Genomic DNA, 14,583 nt, shown 5'->3' with positions numbered 1-14,583 from the left:
TCACAACCGCCGGATGGGTGAGCGTGTCACTACAGTCTCCCCTTGAAAGCAGCCAAGACGACGACGAGAGGGACCTGAGGCGGTGGGACTTGCTCTCGGCTGACTAAGAGGGAGAAGCGAGACAAGAACCCCTCCTGACTGATTCCCAAGGGGGCCACCCGCTCCCTCCCCAATATGGGGGTGCGGGTGTTTGTGCAGAAGACCGAGCAGCTCTTACATTATCCGGACACACTCATGACCCTTCCGCACCCAGGGTGCGTGTCGTCAATAAGGGCCATTCTCCTCCCCAAAAATTCTGCAGCAAGTTTTGGGGGCCCTGGAAGCCTAGGCCCGGGGTGACCGGCCGCTGTGGCTGCTCGCCCCGCAGTCCGGGGTCGGGGTGCGGGCGGGGCGGAGGGTGGGCTGCGAGCCGGCCGCGGGCGGGCGCGGGCGCCGAGGGGGCGGTGCCCGAGGCCCCGGGGTGCGGCGGCGCCGGCAGGGGGCGCTCGCCGCGGCTCCGGGCGGAGACAATCGCGCCGAGCGGCCGCCGCAGCCGGAGCGGGAGCCCAGGCGGCGCGGCGCGGAGCTGGGGCCGAGCGGGGCGCGCCGAGCGCGGCCGGGCGGGTGCCATGGGCCGCTAGGGCCGGGCCGAGCCCCGCGATGCCGCCGCCCAATGGCCCCAGCGTCCTCGCGCGGCTCCTGCCGCTGCTGGGGTTGCTGCTCGGCGGCGCCTCCCGGGCTCCCGGCAAGTCGCCGCCGGAGCCCCCCAGCCCGCAGGGTGAGTCTCGGCCTGGAGGGGCGGCAGCCGTGAGCCTGCGCCCCCCATCGGGCCCCTCCCGCAGCCCCCTGTGCGCGGCGCTCGCGATTTGGGGGTTCTCGTCCCTGGATGTGGATGGGGGGAGCCCGGCGAGCCGGGGTCGGCGCTGACCGGGGAGAGCAGAGCGAGGGGCGCCTCCGGGCGGGGGTCTCGGGGAGACACAAAGGGGCGGGGGGGGGGTCCCGAGGCTCCGCGCCGCCGCCCGCTCCTGCCTTGTTTTTCTCCCTCCGGGTCCGCGCGGCGCCGCCGCCTGAGCCATTGTCTGCCGGAGACACCCGCCCAGGGGCGGGCTGGGGCGGGCGCCGCTCCGCAGCCCCCCGCGGGTTCCGCGCGCCAGACCCCGGCTGGGTGGGGGCGTCGGGCGCGGCTGCCACCCCGGGCCGGCCGGGGGCTGGGCGCCCGGAGCCGGGGCCGAGGGGGGAAGGGAGGCGGGGAGGGGGTGAGGCTGTGGGCGGACCGGCTGCCCCGACGGGGTTCTCCGCCTTGGAGCTTGACAGCCCCCCCGCTGTGCCCCTCCCCGTTCAGATTTTGGGGTGCACCGAAGAAACGCGAATCAGCCCGCGAGGGAGGAGGGGCTGCCGTGGAGGGGGCTCTGGGAACGGGGGTGCATTGTGACTCCAGCTCCGGGCGCGTGGCGCGGCTGTGGGGGAGCCGTGTGGGCTGGCGAGGGGCTGCGGGCGGAGCTGACCGCGAGGGCAGGTGTCTGGGGCTCTGTCCAGCCGGCTGCTGGCCACCTGTGTCCCCAGCCCGCCTCGGGGCGCCCCCTCCTCGTCTCACCTCGATCGCAGTGGGGGAGAGGGGGAGACCCTCCAGGGCCTCCCGGGTCCGGGTGGGCGTGTGAGTGGGGGTGGGGTCTGATCCTGCGGCGAGAGGGTGGGAGACCCCGACCTGGGCTCCCCGCGGGACGGGAGCTCCCCAGGGCCTCCACACTCACGCCCGCCGCCTGCCCACCGCCCCGGCCGCCGCCCCCGCCCGCCCCCAGCCTCATCCCTGCCTGAAACCTCTGCGCTCCTCACCTCTCCACCAAGGAGCTGGCAGGAAAAGCAGGGTGGGGAGTGTGGATGAGGGAAGCGGGGTCCGGATGAAGGGAGGGGGGTCGGATTTCCGCCTGGAATGAGGCCGGGCTGACGCCTGGGAGGCGGATGCTGCAGGGAACGTCAGGCGTTGAGGAACGGGGAAGGATGTCCTCAGGCCTCAGGCTTCCCTGATTTTTGCAGGAGGGAGGCTTAGGTGGGTGGGAAGAGGCCCGAGTTTCTCAGGAAACCTCTCCCTCTAGTCCTGTGCCCCAGGGGAGGGGCCCAGGGAGTTGGCTGGACTAGAGCCAGGCTAGGGGGCTCTCCCAGCCGCTGGCAGGCAGCCCGGGTTCAGAGGAAGGGGGCAGGGAATCTGCTAGGCACCTGCCTCCCCCCCTGCCCCCCAGCTTGTCACTGATGCCTTCTCCAGGCATCTCCCCTGTATAGTTCCCGGGATCCTTGCCCCTTTTCTGAGGCTCTGGGCCTTGAACCCTCGAATGACGATATTCCAGACTTCTGGGTACCCTCCTCCAGCCCCTCCATCCAGCTGCTCCTAGCCTGGGGTAGGGGTGGGGAGCAGCCAGGCCTCTTTAACTTCTCGGAATTCCTGCTGTGTGGTGGTGGAGGGTGGGGAGGCACCAGCTCCTGGGAGGACCAGCGAGCAGGGAAGGGCTGAGTGTGCACACCCACCCTGCAGGGGCACTCTGGCCTGGGAGGGGAGGAGGTGGGCGCAGGAGAACAGCTGGAAGGGATGCCAGGGGCAGGCGTGGCGCTGGCGCTGGGGTTGGAAGCCTGAGATAAGACACCTGTCACTGCTGAGTGTCAGGCTCCACTTGTGAGGCCCCCTGCCTTCCCCATCCCGTTAACTCTCAGCTCTAGACTCTTCCTTCGGTACCTGGATGGCCCTAGTTTGTGTTCAGCACCAGAGCATTCCCCACCTGCCTCCTGGCTCCCCCACTGAGGCCTCTGTACCTTTCCAGAGATGACACCTCCCGTATTAGCAGCAGGGTAGGAGTGAGGCAAGAGGCTGAGGGAGGGGGCCACAATGAGTCCGTCCCATGGATCAGAGAAGAGGCTGCCCCAGGGAATCCACGAGAACAACTCCAGGCCTGGTTCCTGCCCTGTCATCTCCTCAGCTCAGGGCGCCTGCAGGCCCACCGGCTGACTCTCGTGGGCCGGGACCCAAGTGACTGGGAGGCGAAGGACTTGGACCTCTCTTCCCGACTCCTTCTACACCAGTTTCCCTTGGACCTAGGTCGGGCAACCCCTGCCCCACCCCTCCATCTCCTCCCCCTTGGCAGGGCCCCAACTCCCTGCCCATCTCTTGGGAGTAATGAGGGCGTTGCCATGGTGACTGACTGTTGCTGACCAGCTGGGAGGGGGTGGGAGGTACAAGGGAGGGGGAGGGGTCAGGCCTACTTGTTTGGTCTTAGCGGTTGCGATGAATCCCTAAATCTGGAGGGAAAATAGGTTTGTGCAAAACCTTCTGGAAAGAGGGAAAGAGGATTGTGATAGAAGGACCAGTTCCCTAGGGTCCTCTTCTTAGTTTTTTCCTGGAAATTCAAACTCTGACTCAGCCCCTTCCCCACCCTCCCTTCCACATGGCAGAATCCTGACCTTGCTCCTCTCGGGATGCGGGGTTGTCCACTTAGTCATCCTTCCCCGGCCCCTTCCCTTTCCTGCCCCTGACAACAACCCCATAGGGTCCAGTGCGTGGGAATTGCGATCTAGAGGCAAACTCTAGGTGTGGACCCCAAACTTCCCACTCAGCTGCAGTGCAAGGCTCGAAACTCTTTGAGCCTCCGTTTCTTTATCTGTCAAATGGGCCAAGAGCCTATTTTATCAAGTCGAATACTCAGACCGTAAGTTGCACTCTTGTTTCATGGACCAGTGAGAAAGAAGAAAAATGCTGCTAATCATCCAATCATGGGCTCATCCAGCGCAGCCCCGCCTAAGTTCAGAAATGTTAAGATGTGGGTAAGCGCTGGCCTTGAAGGAGTGTGGTAATGAGCGCCTCCCCACGGGCTGCCGGGAGGTCTAGGTGGGGCTCTCTAAATGCTGCTGCTTAGAACGCCTTGGCTGACCTCCCTCCGAGCTGCCCCCCTCTGATCTCAGGGGCCCCCGATTCTCTCTTCCCCTCTCCCTCCTCACTCTCCTCTCCTCACCCGTCTTGCCCACAGAGATCCTGATCAAGGTGCAGGTCTACGTGAGCGGGGAGCTGGTGCCCTTGGCCCGAGCCTCAGTGGATGTATTTGGTAACCGGATGCTGCTGGCCGCGGGCACCACGGACTCAGAGGGTGTGGCCACACTGCCCCTCAGTTACCGCTTGGGCACCTGGGTACTGGTCACTGCAGCCCGGCCCGGCTTCCTCACCAACTCTGTGCCCTGGCGTGTTGACAAGCTGCCCTGTGAGTGCAGGGGCAGGTGGAGGGAGGGGAGCAGCTGACCCCCATTAGCCCCTTCCCAAAATAGTCGTGGGGGCGGAGGAGGCAGGATTCCCAGCAGCTGCTGCCTGGGCTGGGGTATGCAGAAGGGGCCGAGGAGGGTGAAGTCACTGGGATTCAGAGAGAGGGAGTGCCCAGCCTTGACTGGGGGCTTTCTCTGGAGCTGACCTGGCCCCCCTCCCACAGTGTACGCGTCGGTGAGCCTCTACCTGCTTCCCGAGCGGCCGGCCACCCTCATCCTCTATGAGGACCTCGTGCACATCCTCTTGGGCTCTCCTGGTAAGGCCCCCTCCCCCCATGCCAGCTCCTCTTCCTCCCCCCATGCCCCCCACCTGACTAAAAGAGCTTTACTGGGTGCCCTTGGGGAAGTCACTTAACCTCTCTGAGCCCTAGTTGACGCATCTGGAAGATGTGGATATATTCAGTATCCACCTCAAGTGGAGGTAAGGGTTAAATATCATCACGCAGGCCAAAAGCAGCCCAGGTGGTCAATAAACATTTATTGTTAATGGGGCTTCTCCTGCTTTCTATTCTCCCTCAACTCCCACCGACCGTGAGAATCCCCACTCCCAGCCACCTTTATCGTCAGTGGGTCGACACGTGCTTCTGGGCATGTCCTGGGTGCCTGGCTCGTTAAAGGCCACGAGAGGGTGCCGGCACAGGTCCTGCGCACCCACCCAGAGCGGGCTAGAGTCTCCACAGCAGTCGCTGTCTGCCAGCTGGCTTTCAGGCCACAGGCCCTGTCTGGTGCCAGGGCGCCCGGGAAGGAAGACCGACAGACTGATCACTGCAAACCCTGAAATCAAGACAGGGCAGAAGTGCCGTGGAGTGGAGGGTGGCCTCACTCAGAATGGAGAAAACCCTCACCTGCGGCGTAGCAGGGCTAGAGAATTTGGTGGAGGCAGCTGTGGGACTGGGTGGGCTCGGGAGCTGAAGGGGGAGCAGATGCATGTCCACAAGAGAAATCAAGATGCAGGGGCAGAAGGGGCGAGTGAGGGCCTAGGCCATGCTTTCGTCTGTCTCTGTAAGAAGGGGGCCTGGTGTGGCCTGGTTGATGAGCCAGGCAGAAGGGAGGCTCCTTCAGGCTAATACTAGGGAGCCACAGCGGGTTCTGGAATGGGAGAACCTCCTTGCCTATTTTTATTCTTAGCTTGAGCCCTTGTTCCCAAATTACTCTTATGTGCTCCTCTTCACTCTGTCCCTGCATCAGAGGCTTCTAAAATGCCTGTGGCGGTTTCTAACATGCCAGTGTTGCCCCCTAGCTTCAAGCCCTCCTCCGACCCCCGCTGCTTTCAGTTTAAAGTCCAGACTCCTTCGCAAAGGTGACAGCTCCCTAGGGGACCTGACGACTGGCGCCTTGCTCGCCTCCCATCGGTCCCCTGGCGTCCCTGAGCAGCGTGCCGCACGCCTCCGCACCTCCTCGTGGTGGGCCTCCCAGGAGTCCCTTTCCACGCTGTCTTACTCATCCTTCAAGGCTCCACTAGGCCTTGCTGAACTGTGTGGGTCAAGCTCCTTACACCCTGCACCCTCTATTTCAGCAGCAAGGAATGGTGGGTAAGAGGGTGGGCCCTGGCACCATATCCTGGACGTCAGCCAGATCCAGGATTGTGACTTTGGGCAAGTTACTGAACTTGTCCTGCCTCTTCTTCTGCATCTGTGAAATGGGGTTAATGATGGTGAGAAGGGGTGGTGGGGAGGGAGCTGGAGGAAAAAAGAAAAAGGGGTTCATAATAAAGGCACCTCCCTCAAGGGCTATGGACTAATTGCAGGGGTTGAGATGGGCAACCTGCATAGTGCAGTGCCCAGTGGATGTTAAAGCTTAATAAATGGTAGCTACTGCCATAGTGTACTGGAATTGTTTCTATGTCCCCTCCACCACACACACACACACACACACACACACGGCCACATCTGTCTACTGCAGTAGCCACTGGCCACATGTGGCTATTTAAATTTAAATAAATAAAAATTTGTTAATCAAAAATAAACCACCTCCTCGGTGACACTAGCCACATGGTACGTGCTCAGCAGCCGCGGGTGCTGCGGGTGCCGTAACAGGCAGCACAGGCACAGAACAGCTCCATCCAGCAGCTGGCAGCAGGAAGTTGTGTGGGTGCCATCATGGTGGCACTGCATGACTGTGAATTTGGGGGCAGGAAATTCTGAACTGTGCCTTATTCATCTTCGTATCCCCAGCAGCTAACACAGAGCCTGCCAGGCATTTTGCACCTCACAGTTTCAGAGGTTAACGAAGAAAGTGTTTCAGAGAGAGCACGTGTCTTGCTCAGAGTCCCACCGCCAGGAGTAACTTCAGGTCCCTGTCCCCTCCGGGCTAACACGCTACAACTGCCCAGTTTGCTCCCCAAATCACCACCCTCCCTGACCTTCCCTTCTCCCTAGATCATTGTTTTGTGTTTTGGTCCTGGGGCACCTTGTCCCTCTCCAGGCCACTGCAGCCCCTCTCTCCATCCAGGTGCCCGCTCACAGCCCTGGGTGCAGTTCCAGCGTCGGGCTGCCCGCCTGCCGGTCAGCTCCACCTACAGCCAGCTCTGGGCCTCGCTCACTCCTGCCAGCACCCAGCAGGAGATGCGGGCTTTCCCTGCCTTCCTGGGCACCGAGGCGTCCAGCTCAGGTATGCTGGGTGCCAGGCACAGAGGGGCTGCTCCCCAGCAGGATCTGGCCCTCAGCCCTGTGTCCCCTTCCTCCAGGCAATGGCTCCTGGCTGGAGCTGATGCCCCTGGCTGCTGTGAGCGTGCACCTGCTGACGGGCAACGGAACAGAGGTGCCACTTTCGGGCCCCATTCATCTATCCCTGCCCGTGCCCTCAGAGACTCGTGCCCTTACTGTGGGCACCAGCATTCCAGCCTGGAGGTTTGACCCCAAGACTGGTGAGTGCCTTGGGGTGACAGGTGCTGGGATTTGGTGGGGGGAAGTGGGACTCAGATGGGGGAACACTAAGTTTGATAAAACCCCTGCTCTCGCAGGACTGTGGGTACGCAATGGCACAGGTGTAATCCGGAAGGAAGGCCGACAGCTCTACTGGACCTTCACCTCCCCCCAGCTGGGGTACTGGGCAGCTGCCATGGCCTCCCCCACGACTGGTGAGATTGGGAGGACAGTGGGGGCAAGGGGCAGTGGTGGGAGGGTAGGCTGGGAGAGTGGACATCTTCTGGAAGGCAGGACGTTCACCCATACCTGGAAGGCTAAGCCCTTGCCTGGCACAGGGCTGGTTACCATCACGTCGGGCATCCAGGACATTGGCACCTACCATACCATCTTCCTGCTCACCATCCTGGCAGCCCTGGCCCTGCTGGTGCTCATTCTGCTGTGTCTGCTCATCTACTACTGCCGGTGAGTATGCTGGGGTCTGGCCATCCCCCAGTCCCTGGTGCCAGCCCTCTGCCCCCAACCTCCTCTCTCATCCCAGGTCCAGACTAAGGCCAGTTCTATGCCTGGTCTTGAGTTGGGCGACCAGCCCCCCAAATGCATAAAACATGGTTCTGATCCTCACGGAAAGCTCCGCACTGCACCTGCAGGATGTGGATTAAGACAGGTGGGGGAAGAGGGGGCAGGCCCTGCAGGCCAGGCCCCTCCTAGATAGTCTGCAGCTGCCCCGACCAGCCTGCCTCTCCCTTCCGGGGGACCTCAGGCCAGACCTGCCCCGGTTGGCTTGGGTGCTCCTCCCAGCTTCTCCTGCACCTGACCGCGAGCACACCAGCCGGCACAGTCGCTGACGGCTCCTCCACAGCCTCTCAAGCTCTCCCCCAAGCCTCTGCCAGCGCCCAGCATTTCTCCTGAGTGCCAGGCATTCTCATCTGTCCAACTATACCCAGCTCCGACCATGCACCTTGGAGGGGGGCGAGGGAATGGGCATCAGGGTGCTTCTGGGGCGCACTCTCTCCTGAGGGCCCCTGTCTGCCCCTCCTCTCTAGGAGACGCTGCCTGAAGCCCAGGCAACAGCACCGCAAGCTGCAGCTCTCCGGGCCCTCCGACGGCAACAAACGAGACCAGGCCACCTCGATGTCCCAGCTTCACCTCATCTGTGGGGGACCCCTGGAGCCCGCCCCGTCCGGGGACCCCGAGGCGCCACCTCCGGGCCCCCTGCACTCGGCTTTCTCCAGCTCCCGGGACTTGGCCTCCTCCCGCGACGACTTCTTCCGCGCCAAGCCGCGCTCTGCCAGCCGCCAGGTCGCCGAGCCCGCGGGCGCCCGCGGGGGCGAGGGCGCGGCGCTGAAGGGCGCGCGGTCCATGGAGGGCCCGGGCGGGCTGGAGCCGGGCCTGGAGGAGTACCGGCGGGCGCCGTCGGGGGCCGCGGCCTTCCTGCACGAGCCGCCCTCGCCGCCTCCGCCCTTCGAGCACTACCTGGGCCACAAGGGGGCGGCCGAGAGCAAGACCCCCGACTTCCTGCTGTCGCAGTCGGTGGACCAGCTGTCGCGGCCGCCGTCCCTCAGCCAGCCCGGGCAGCTCATCTTCTGCGGCTCCATCGACCACCTCAAGGACAGTGTCTACCGCAACGTCATGCCCACCCTGGTCATCCCCGCCCACTACGTGCGCCTCGGCGGCGAGGCCGGCGCCGCGGGGCCCGGCGATGACCCCACCCCGTCGGAGGGGGCCGCCCCCGGGCCCGGGCGCCCCTTCCCGCAGCCCGACCCCCAGCGCCCGCTGATGCCGGGCCACTCGGGCGCGGGGGGCGAGGCGGGCGGCGGCGAGGGCTGGGGGGGCGGGCGCTCGGCCCCGGTCAGCGGCTCCGTGACCATCCCGGTGCTGTTCAACGAGTCCACCATGGCGCAGCTCAACGGCGAGCTGCAGGCGCTGACCGAGAAGAAGCTGCTGGAACTGGGCGTGAAGCCGCACCCCCGCGCCTGGTTCGTGTCCCTGGACGGCCGCTCCAACTCGCAGGTGCGCCACTCCTACATCGACCTGCAGGCGGGCGGCGGCGGCCGCAGCACCGACGCCAGCCTGGACTCGGGCGTCGACGTGCACGAGGCGCGGCCCGCGCGCCGGCGGCCCCTGCGGGAGGAGCGGGAGCGCGCCCCGACGGCCGCCCCGCCCCCGCCGCCGCCCGCGCCCCCGCGCCTGGCGCTCAGCGAGGACACGGAGCCGAGCAGCAGCGAGAGCCGCACGGGCCTCTGCTCGCCGGAGGACAACTCGCTGACGCCGCTGCTGGACGAGGTGGCGGCGCCCGAGGGCCGGGCCGCCACGGTACCCCGGGGGCGCGGCCGCAGCCGCGGGGACAGTTCCCGCAGCAGCGCCAGCGAGCTGCGGCGCGACTCGCTCACCAGCCCCGAGGACGAGCTGGGGGCGGAGGCGGGCGACGAGGCGGGCGACAAGAAGAGCCCCTGGCAGCGGCGGGAGGAGCGGCCGCTCATGGTGTTCAACGTCAAGTAGCGCCTCCGCGCGGCGGCCCCGCCCGCTCCGCCCGGGGTGCGCGCGCCCCGGGGCCGCGGGGGCCGCTCTTAGCCCCGCCCCACTCCTGGAGAGGCGCCTGCGGGCCTGCAGGGCTGTCCAGCAGCCTATGCTGGGTAATGTCGGGAGGGACCCCCCAGTCTGCCTCCAGGGCGGCGGGCGGGGGCCAAACCCCCCTTGGGAGGTGCTGGGGAGGAGGGCTGGGGGCGGGAAGCAGTGCCTGTACGACGGGGCTGTACATAGAAAGCTCTGTTGTGGGAAGGCAGGAGGGGCAGCCGGGCCTCAGCTGCTCGTGTGAGGGCTGGAGAGGGAGGGGCATTCTCTGAGGACCCCTGGGAGGGGCGGGGTGCTGCTTGCTGACTAGCCCACCTCTGGGCTAAGCTGTCACAGGGCTGGTGGCGGGGGCGGCTCTGGGACTAGGGGATCATGTGAGGGGTTGCTGTGGGCAACAGCAAATATAAAACTGGTGAGAGGAACTCTGTGTGTCTTTCTGTGGGCAGGAGGCTCTGTGGGGTGGGGTGGGGTGTCCCTGGGGAGGGGAGGGCAGGGCAGGCAGGCCTGCCAAATCAGACGCTGTTAGGAAAGTGTACAAACTTTACTGGAGCGCACACACACACACACACCTGTGGAGAGGGAAGAGCACCTGGCCACAGGTCCACAGAAACTGGGAGAGAGGGTGATGGCAGCTCGTGATGTGGCTCTTGCCACAGCCCCCCTTCTGACAGGGAGGCCTTAGATAGAGGCCCCACCATCCACTGTAGTGGGGGGACTCAGAATGGAGCGATCCAGGAGAATCTGGTGGGGCAGAGGTACTGGGGAGGCCTGAGCAGTGGGCACCCTCTGAGCCAGGTGTCAGGGTCTCGAGGCTGCAGAGTATCTTCAGTCCTCAGTCCCTCCTCACAGCAGCTGTCTCGGGGCTGTGTCCCTCGAAGGGGTGTCCCAGCGCAAGGCCTCCCGGCGCAAACATTTGATGCCCCCGGCCCCACAGCGGTAGCCAGCAGGGCAGCAGTGGTGCCGATCCCGACAGCAGACGCCCTGGGCGGTCAGAGGGGGTGTGTCAGACCCAGCAGGGCGGGACCCGTGCCCAGCCCCAGCCCAGGTAGGGGTGGCACTGACCTGGGGATAGGGACAGCAGGCCCAGCCCCCAGCACTGTCCTGGCAGCAGGTCTGGTTGTCGTGGCAGAAGCGACGCGGCTCACACTCCACGTTCCCCAGGTGTGGACCGCGCACCAGGCGGGCGGTGGGCTGGGTCGCGTCGCCATCCTTCTCGCAGGATCGGGCCTTCACATTGCAGGTGTACCCGGCCGGGCAGCAATGCTGACGGTCCTCGCAGCACACGGCCTGGGGGCACAGGGCAGCATGGCACTCTTGCCGCCCTCCTCAACTTCATTCCCGGCTCCCGGAGCAGGCAGAGGACACTTACGTGGGGCAACTGGCAGCAGGCCCAGCCCCCACTCAGGCTGGGGCAGCAGGTCTGTCCCACAGGGCAGCTGGTGTGCTGGTCGCAGCCCATGTCTCTGGGGAGGGGCGGGGAGGCCTGGCGGGTGGGCACCTTCTTTAGTCCGGTCACTACCTTGTCCCCCATCTGACACTCCCCCCGGGCCGTGCACTTGTAGCCGTGGGGGCAGCAGTGCTGGTGGTCTGAGCAGCAGACAGCCTGCGGCAGCAGAGAAGGGTGATATGGGGGGTACTGTATGGGAGGGACCCCACAGTCCCCTCCCGCTGAGGCTCTTCCAGCTGGGAAGGAATGTGCAGAGGGGTACACTGCCCCAGACTATGGAGTCTGGCCACCCACTCAGGCCAAGCACCCCGCGCTGCTATCCCCCATGCACCTCTGGGGCAGGACAGCAGCCCCATGCCCCAGTCACGAGTCGACAGCAGGTATGTTCAGAGGGACAGCTGGTGACATTATCACAGGGGACATCGCTCTCCACGGCGCGGGGGGACGACAGGCTGAGGCGGGCTGGGGCCTGCTCCATCCAGGGCACCTGGCGGGGCCCCTGTTCACAGGTCCCCTTTCCTGTGTTACACCGATACCCTTCCGGGCAGCAGTGCACATGGTCCTCACAGCACACAGCCTGGGGGGAGCGAGAGGGGATGGTGGACAAGGGGCCGAGCTGGCTGCCACCCCCTGCTCACCCTGCCTAGCCCCACCCCAGTACCTGGACAAAAGGGCAGCAGCCCCAGGCCCCCGTCTGCAGGCGGCAGCAGGTGTAGTCGTCTGGGCAGCTGACCTCCATGTCACACTTCACCTCCTGCACTGTGAGGACAGCAGTGGGGACAGGTCAGCAGTGACACTGGGGGCCTCGGAGGTGCCACTCCTGGCCGGTTCCACAGTTGGAACTGGACGCCACTAAGGACGGAGGCGACCTTGGCAATGATCCGATGGCGAGGCCCAGTGTGGAAGAAAGGGTGCTGCACCTGCCCTGGCCTCTCCAAACGCCCTCAGTCTCCCACCCCCATACCTGCCCTGGAATAGCGTGGGTAGCTATTCCTCACCATATAGGTGGAACGGGCCCGGGGCCTCCCTGGGTACCTGTGTGTGCAGGCAGCTTGGTGAGCAGGTCCGTAGCGTTGTCCTTGGAGAGGCACTTACTCTGGATCAGGTCGCACACAGTGTCCTGGGGGCAGCAGTGCAGGTGGTCGGAGCAGCAGATGGCCTGGGTGGGGACAGCGGTGGGTTTTGGTGACTTCCAGTCTCAGTGGCGCTCCAGGAGCAGCCAGGCCCATGGCTGGCACTGCCCCAGTCCCCCACTAGGGGGTGACAGGAGTCCACAGCAGCCCAGCTCCCAGCAAGCAGCCGGCTGCCCCAACCCAGGGGTCCCTGCAAGGTATGGGGCCAGGTGGCTGAGGGCACAGGAGGCCCTGGCGACAGGCCCTCGCTCACATTGGGCATTGGGCAGCAGCCATACTTCCCACTGGACAGTTCACAGCAGGTAGAATCATCAGGGCATCGGGAGCGACCGTCGGGGCACATGATCTCTGGAAGTGAGAGAGACGTGCGTGGCAGCCCAGGTGGAGGGGAATTTTTCCCAACTAGAGCCAGGTGAGGCCTCTCCGCACTCCCAACCCCCAACCGGAAGATTTCCTGCCTCCTTACCTGGCCCATTTCTCCTCTGTGCGGGGATCTTCTTCGCCAGGGGGAGGGTGCCGGTGGGTGTGAGGCAGCGGCCCTGAACCAGGTCGCAGGAGGTGCCATGGGGGCAGCAGTGCACCTTGTCTCCACAGCAAGAAGCCTAGGGAGAGATGGTCCTGGCTCAACCTTCACCCGCTCCAGCCTCTCACAGCCCCCACGGCCCTCTCCCCGCCTCCATCTTCCCAGACCTCTACCTGGGGCATGGGGCAGCATCCCCAGGAGCCATCAAGCATAGTGCAGCATGTGGAGGAGCTGGGGCATTCGAACTGGCTATCAGGGCACTGGACGGCACCCAAAAGCTTGGTATCTGTGGACAGGATGACCCAGGATTCCACCAACCCAATCAGTGAAGGTTTGTGGGGCACGGTGGGGGGGGGAAGGGGGGAGGGGGCTGGGGCTCAGTGATTACCTAGGCACTCCTAGCCCTCTCCCTGTGAGCCAGTCCCTGCCTCAGGCTATGCCCAGGGCAGGGGATCCACTGACCATGGGGTAGCACTAAGCCAGCCCAATTTGGCTCTCCCCCAACCCCGAATGCCCAACCCCAGGCCTGGAGTCTTGTACGCTCTCCTGCCCCCTCCCGGCCCCAGGGCTGCCCCTCTGTCCAGAGCAGGTGGGTGGCTGAGTGCAGATGCCGCATGAATGAAGGCATGAAGGCAGGAACTGGAGTCACCCTGCTGGCTGGGTTCCTGGGCACATCAGGCTCTATGTGCCCTCCACCCCCACCCCCGCGCACCTGGTCTCCGGAAGCAGGAGCGCCCGTCAGCACTGCAGTGGAAGCCCCGTGGGCAGCAGTGGTGGCCGTCCCCGCATGCCACGGCCTGTGGGACAGAGACGCCTGTGTTGGCGAGGCTTTTACCTGGGGTGGGAGTCTGCAGGGAGAGTTTGAATGCAGATCCGAGCCCCTCCACCGGTGAGGAGCACCCTCACCTCTGGGAACGGGCAGCAACTGGAGGTCCCCGAGACGGTGAGGATGCAGGAGTAGCCGGCAGAACAGTGAGCATCCACCTGGCAGGGCCCGCGCAGCCGCCTGCTCAGCGCTGTGGGCCATTTGTCCTGGGAAGAGAGGAGAGGGTGGGCTGAAGGGCAGGAGCCTGGCCAGTCCACCTCGCCAGCTCTCACCTAGGCCGAAGGGCACTCACCGGACCGGGATTGCAGCAGCTGTAGCTGGCTCCTCCTGGGTCCAGGCAGCAGGCCTCTGGGCAGAACTGACCATCTGGGCACTGTGTTCCAGCCACCAGCCCTGCCACCAAGGCCATCCAGCTCACCAGGGTCCACATAGTCCACCTACAAAATACCAAAGGGCATTTGGCAACCACCTTAAGCCCAGGCCTTCCTTGGCTGTGGCACCAGTCACTTCCCCAGGCCCGGGCCCGGGACTACCCGAGTCTCCCCAACACCTCCTGGTCCAAGTGGGAAGATGTGGGACCTGAGATGGAGCTTCCCACACGTGTCCCAAGCGCGTCATACATGCAGCGTGTACACCCGTGGGCTCAAACTCTAACATGAGCACCCGGGTGGATATGTCCCCAACACATGGCCTAACACAGGCATCTCTGTGGGTGTGGCGATGTGGGTAAATGAAAGTCAGGAAGACTTGTGGGTTTTGTGGGTCCAATCTATAAAGACATGGGCCGCCTTCGGGGAGGATGAGAGGCATTAGTAGTTATGGGAGAACAGGACTGGGGCAGCCCCCCTTGAAGGAGAGCCAGGATTCCACTTCCCCAGCCAGCCCCTCAGCCTCCTCACCCTGAGGATGATGATGAGATGCAGGGCTCACACCTGCTCCCT

The 14,583-nt window shown here is 64.7% G+C and overlaps 2 protein-coding genes across 2 annotated transcripts; one reads left to right on the top strand and one right to left on the bottom strand.

Annotated features, from left to right (window-relative positions):
* Window positions 1-639: 639 nt before the first annotated feature.
* FAM171A2 (family with sequence similarity 171 member A2) lies at window positions 640-9,641 on the top strand (the record flags this gene model as incomplete). The annotated part of the gene is made up of 8 exons (XM_084236215.1): window positions 640-757; window positions 3,990-4,217; window positions 4,440-4,532; window positions 6,727-6,885; window positions 6,962-7,141; window positions 7,238-7,354; window positions 7,478-7,604; window positions 8,186-9,641. 8 exons carry the CDS (start codon window positions 640-642, stop codon window positions 9,639-9,641), a joined length of 2,478 nt encoding a protein of 825 aa, XP_084092341.1.
* Window positions 9,642-10,239: 598 nt separating this feature from the next.
* GRN (granulin precursor) lies at window positions 10,240-14,072 on the bottom strand (the record flags this gene model as incomplete). The annotated part of the gene is made up of 12 exons (XM_084239114.1): window positions 10,240-10,694; window positions 10,776-11,000; window positions 11,083-11,316; window positions 11,492-11,737; window positions 11,822-11,919; window positions 12,196-12,319; window positions 12,547-12,641; window positions 12,760-12,895; window positions 12,990-13,102; window positions 13,529-13,613; window positions 13,723-13,848; window positions 13,935-14,072. The coding sequence occupies 12 exons, from the start codon at window positions 14,070-14,072 to the stop codon at window positions 10,557-10,559; spliced, it is 1,758 nt and encodes a 585-aa protein (XP_084095240.1). The 3' UTR covers window positions 10,240-10,556.
* Between the last annotated feature and the right edge of the window lie 511 nt (window positions 14,073-14,583).

This window comes from Talpa europaea (assembly GCF_964194135.1).
Source record: "Talpa europaea genome assembly, chromosome: 7".
NCBI classification, from domain to species: Eukaryota; Metazoa; Chordata; class Mammalia; order Eulipotyphla; family Talpidae; genus Talpa; species Talpa europaea.
Note: the sequence above shows the minus strand (reverse complement) of the source record. Positions and strands in the feature narration are given on the sequence as shown.